The sequence below is a fragment of the Lithobates pipiens genome, unplaced genomic scaffold (assembly GCF_037356315.1).
Source record: "Lithobates pipiens isolate NorthernLeopardFrog02 unplaced genomic scaffold, aLitPip1_a1.2 Scaffold_19, whole genome shotgun sequence".
NCBI classification, from domain to species: domain Eukaryota; kingdom Metazoa; phylum Chordata; class Amphibia; order Anura; family Ranidae; genus Lithobates; species Lithobates pipiens.
In genome coordinates this window covers 55,892,267-55,898,266 of record NW_027507764.1, presented here as the reverse complement: position 1 = coordinate 55,898,266, position 6,000 = coordinate 55,892,267, and the positions used below count along the sequence as shown (strand labels likewise).

At 39.8% G+C, this 6,000-nt stretch overlaps 1 protein-coding gene across 1 annotated transcript in view; it reads right to left on the bottom strand.

The window, feature by feature from the left end:
* Positions 1 to 2,166: 2,166 nt before the first annotated feature.
* Positions 2,167 to 6,000, bottom strand: part of LOC143995974 (serum paraoxonase/arylesterase 2-like) — a 29,179-nt gene continuing 25,345 nt past the window's right edge. Inside the window, exon 9 of the mRNA XM_077490756.1 lies at positions 2,167 to 2,969. Coding sequence (XP_077346882.1) covers positions 2,808 to 2,969 — 162 coding nt within the window. The 3' untranslated portion in view covers positions 2,167 to 2,807. The remainder of the gene's footprint in view (positions 2,970 to 6,000) is intronic.

Here is a 6,000-nt window from a genome sequence, read left to right as displayed (position 1 = left end):
CTGATCAGTCACAGGATTCTCTACCCGATTCACATATCATGTTACAAGCAGCTTAATTAATGAAAGTACTTTTCTCAATGGAGGAGGAAGGACAGGGCATGTCCTCATTGGACACATTTTTCAAGCTGTTAAACATTGCAGCCTCTGAGGTTCAGAGGCAGGAAGAGGACAGGGCTTCCTTGCAGTGAAGATTTCTCCAGCATCTGTCTGACTACACAGCAAGGGGTATAGTTCATTACGGGTGAACGATGTGACTAAAGCTGTAGATATTTTTTTTTCTCTCAAACTTCTGTCCTTCATTACCCTCATTATTTTACTTTTATTCTTATGCCCTGTACACACAGTTGGACATTCCGACCACAAAAGCCGTCTGACTTTTTCCGATGGACTTTGTCCGAAACTGGTGTTGCATACATGCTGTCGGACAAAGTTGACGGAAAATCCGATCAGAACGTGATGACGTTGAGGCTAGTAGCCAATAGCTTTAGTCTCTTAATTTGATCTAAGCATGCATTGCACTTTGTTCGATTAAAATTCTCTACAAACAATCAGAAAAAGTCAGATCGGATTTTTTTGTCGGAAAATTTGAGATCCTGTATTCAAATTTCTTCTGTCGGAATTTCCGACAGAAAAAGTCCGATAGAGCCCACACACGATTGGATTTTCCGACAATATAATCCGATCGGACCTTTTCCGTCAGGCATAACAGAAAGAAAAAACAAAGTATGAACACTTACCTGTGGGTGTGCTCTCCTCCTCTGTCCCTGCCTCTGCTATACTCTTCCACTCTTCTTCTGGTTCTGACACCTTACATTTTGCATTTGGTCGGCGCTGATGATGTAATTTACATGCATGTTGGAGCTACATCATCTTGGCAACCCTCTTCTTTCCCATCATCTTATAACCCATACACACATGGTCGGAAATTCAGACGGAAAAGGTTCGATCAGATTATGTTGTCGGAAAATCCGATCATGTGTGGGCTCTTTCCGTTGGAATTTCTGATGGAAAAGGTTTGAGAGCTGGATCTAAAATTTTCCGACAACAAAATCCGATTGGACTTTGTCCGATCATGTGTAGAGAATTCCGACGAACAAAGTGCCACGCATGCTCAGAATAAATTACAAGACGAAAGCTATTGGCTACTGGCCTCTTTATAGTCCCGTCATACGTGATTTAAGTCACCTCGTTCTGAACGATCAGATTTTCTGACAACTTTGTGTGCCCGTGTGTATGCAACACAAGTTTCGGCCAAAATCCATTGGAAAAAATCTGATGGATTTTGTGGTCGGAATGTCCGACCTTGTGTACAGGGCATTACAGATGCTGGGTACTGTCGGGGACCGTATACTTTACTGCATATGTGCCACAGATTAAAAAAGATTTTTTAGCAGGTAAGTAAAGAGTTTTTCTCTGCACAAGAGAGGAGAACTAAAGCCAAACAAATAGCAATTAAATACATAAAGAAACGCAAGGAGATAAAAAGATTTATTTTATTTGTAGCAAGGTCCCGGGGCCCCAGAGGCCTAATGATGACCTCGGGGGTTAGAGAGAGCTGACATCCCTCCTTGTAGAGGGGCTTACCAGGCATGGTGAGTGTGTGAGTGTGAGTATTATTTTCTATTCTAATCTTTTCTATTCTAATTCAAATAAATTTTATACAACATTCGGAAATTTCGGAAGATGGCTTCTGAAATTCGAATTTCGTATAAAATTAATTTGAATAGAAAAGATTAGAACAGAAAATAATAGAAAAGAATAAAATAGAAAAACAATAGAACAGAATAGAATAAAATATAATATGTATCATATTTTATCTATTCTGTTCTATTGTTTTTCAAGTCTATTCTTTTCTATTATTTTCTATTCTATTCAAATTCGATTTCATTCTATATGTAATTTGAATTTTGGGAGTTCGAATTTCGTATAGAATGAATTTGAATAGAAAATATTTGAATAGAAAAGAATAGACTACAAAAACAATAAAACAAAATAGAATAAAATATAATATATAATATTATATTCTAACCTTTTCTATTCAAATTCATTCTATATGAAGTTCGAATGTCGGAAGATGGTTATATATATATATATATATATATATATATATATATATATATATATATATATATATATAAGCAAAAGTCATGAAAGTGAGTATACCCCTCACATTTTTGTAAATATTTTATTCTATCTTTTCATGTGACAACACTGAAGAAATGACACTTTGCTACAATGTAAAGTAGTGAGTGTACAGCTTGTATAACAGTGTAAATTTGCTGTCCCCTCAAAATTACTCAACACACAGCCATTAATGTCTATACCACTAGCAACAAAAGTGAGTACACCCCTAAGTAAAAATGTCCAAATTGGGCCTAAAGTGTCAATATTTTGTGTGGCCACCATTATTTTCCAGCACTGCCTTAACCCTCTTGGGCATGGAGTTCACCAGAGCTTCACAGGTTGCCACAGGAGTCCTCTTCCCCTCCTCCATCACATCACATAGTAACTGGATTTGGTACCTGTTTAGACAGGAGCTTTTAGCCATACTTTAGACATTGGTGAAATGTTACCACTGACCACTATAAGGGGGATTTGCACAAGAAACGGCAAGCTAATAGTAACATTCCGATACACATTGCACACTGCATGTAGATTCTATTGCCCTTCTCTGGGTCTGTCTCTTCATATTCCCCCCAAGAACTGTCCACTTCTCAAAATGATTTCTGCAACACAAAGAAAATTATTTTCCAAAAAATATATTTTGTTATCTATGTTGGATAGTCTCTTCAGGTCCTGGTGGTTCATTAATCCAGCTGACAGTACAGAGCTTTGTGGAATACGGTCCCTATAATCAGCTTCTTCTTGTACACTGCAGCTACAGATGACCCCTGAATCACTGAGCCGTTATTGACGTAAACCCGGGTTACTATCGGGTGATCTGAGTGAATCTTCTGTATACGGATCACCTGCAAAATCAATAGAGCTTCTATTATTTCTTCATTCTGCTTCTCAGTTATAAATGCAGCATAAACTCCTCATTAGGACCTTATAAATGAAAGAGTCTAAAAAAGTAATTAAATATACACACAGTCACATTCTTTCTTTTAGTGTTTTAGAATGACTGAATGCTAGAGAAACCAGGTCTCCAAACCTTCTAAACAAAGGGCCAGCTTACTGTCCTTCAGACTTAAGGGAAACTGGATTGTGGGCATTGTAGAAAAGCTCCAGATGTCAGTGAGAATAAACAAACAATGCACCTTCTTTGGTGTCAGTGAGAGGAATAGCACCCCATCGTTGGTGTAATTGGGAGGAATTGTGCCCCATTGTTGGTGTCATTGGGCCCCATTGTTGGTGTCATTGGGAGGAATTGTGCCCCATCTTTGGTTTCATTGGGAGGAATTGTGTCACTTTGGTGATGACATTAGTCCCCAATTGATGGAGTCAATGGGCCCCATTGTTGGTGTCATTGGGCCCCATTGTTGGTGTCATGGGGGGTGGAATTGTGCCTCATTGTTGGTAGCATTGGTCCCCATTGTTGGTGTCATTGGGAGGAATTGTGCCCCATCTTTGGTGTCATTGGGAAGAATTTCGTTACTTCACTTTTCTGGTGTCAGTGGGGGAGGGGGGATTATGACCCATTGTTGGTATTAGTGGATGAAAATAGTGCTCCAAGAGCTGGATAAAAACAAGCAAAGGGTCGTAGTTTGGAGACCACTGTTATAGGGTAACTACACACTGCCAGAGACAGATGTTTAATAAAGATTGTCATGCTTTGGGTGAATGTTTGTATTGATGTTATTTTAAAGCCCAACTCTGGGCAGCATTTTAATTTTCTGAGTTGGATGACATCCAATTTAACTGAGTCTACAAAACTGATAACTCTACTGTGTGTCATGTCCCCACTCCTGAGGAGGCCACACCACAGTACCTTTCAATCACACTGTATTGGTGCAAAGAGTGGCACTGAGATCACCACATCTGCACTACTAACTATGTCAGTATGGACTGGACAACTCCGGGGTGGGACAAAGATGAAGAGGACCATCCAGTGTTACAAGAATGGCCCAAAGACTTCGGGCCACAGGGAGGGAAAGAAAATTGATACTGGTTGATTGAAAAATGCTCTTGCAATATGATCCAGGTACCTAGTTGACAAATTTCTGCATATGGTGTACATACTGTGTTGCCAACTACGGGTGATAGAATAGTAGCCAGTAATGTAATAAGTGATAGGGTAAATTGTGGCGTGGAGTTCCCCTTAAAATCCATACCAGACCCAAAGGGGTTAAAAGAGTTAAAGAGGATTCCAATAAGTCACCCCCCACACCCCCGCATTCACCAGGCCAGGGTTCTGGGGAAGAGGCCCTTGTCCCCATCAACATGAGAGTTTGTTTCTCTCCTATAAAGCAGCCTAAGTAAGAATCACCATCTTATTTCACCTTTATACCTTACTGTATTTATTGCAATATCTTTCCATTTTGAATTTGAATTAATTTTCAAATTCAAATTAATTTTCAAATTCAAATTCTGATAATTAGTTTTGTTATCATTTATTTCAGATTCAATGAAATTCATTGCTATTTTGATTCAGACATTTTTGGCTGAATTTTGTTTTATAACTAAAGGAATTGCACATGTCTAGTGGACACATACATCGAGGGAGGGGAGTGACTTGTACATTGGAGGTCTAAAGGAAACCCACCCACACAGACTAGTATTTGCTTTTTGACTTCCTTCACCCACTGGAACACAAACTGGGGGTAATTAGAGCATTGCAAAACATTGGACTGAGATGGTAACAACAACCAGAAAGTCAAAAGACAAAGAACACAGATATCTCAGGAGTGCCTTGAAAGTTAGTGATTTAACAATTTACATTTTTATCCATGTAAATTGAGGAACTAACACATATGCAGACTTCCTGACACCAACAATTGGGTTATGTAACTAGGACAGGATGGCACCAGAATTTTGACACCCACAGTACCATCCTACTGTTTGGACAATCACCATTTACCATTTTGTGGTGCCCTAAGGTGTGAATATAAATCTTCCTGAAACTCTAGGAAACAAAAGAAGTGTCTTGGTAAACTATGAAACACCTATAGCACTATAAAACATATCCAGCTACAGTAAATGTGACAAACTACTACTAGATATACTATGACCTGAATAAATGAGACAAACACTGCTGTGCTAATGCTATTGAAAGACTGCATCATATACTGTAGGTTATATTTTTGCCCATAGTTATACTTTAACTCTCCCCCATATATTATCAAAATCTTTAAAAATGTGTGGCGTCAGGTTTTAAAGCACAACTATAGCTTCATTAAAAAGGGACATTGCAACACCTTGCAGTAGTGAAAATAAAAAAAGGTAGCTCCCACGGTAATGCCACATACACACGACCGGACTTTTTGACAGCAAAGGTCCGACGGAACGAGTCCGTCAGACAATTCGATCGTGTGTGGGCTCCATCGGACCTTTGCTTGCCGTCGGACTTTAGAAATAGAACATGTTTTACATTTTGCCATCGGAACTCCGCCGGACCGAGAAATCCATTTGTGTGTATGCTAGTCTGACGGACAAAAACCGACGCTAGGGCAGCTATAGGCTACTGGCTATGAACTTCCTTATTCTAGACCAGTCGTACGTCATCACGTTTGAATCCGTCGGACTTTGGTGTGATTGTGTGTGGCCAAGTCCGTTCATTCGGAAAGACTCCGCCGAAAGTCCATCGAAAAGACCATCCGACCTAGTCCCTCGAAAAAAGTCTGGTCGTATGTACGCGGAATAACACTTACCTTATCACCAGTGCTGTCCCCTACAGACTCACCACTCTGTGATCTAGTACCACTCCTCATCCGGGCTGAATGATGTCCAACATCATAGAACTCACTCTGAGCCCATGGTGTCAAGAACCTGCCCCTTGAGGGCAAGTCACCCTGGACTCAGAGAAGAATGCTGCAATACAGTCATTACAAAATTGCAACA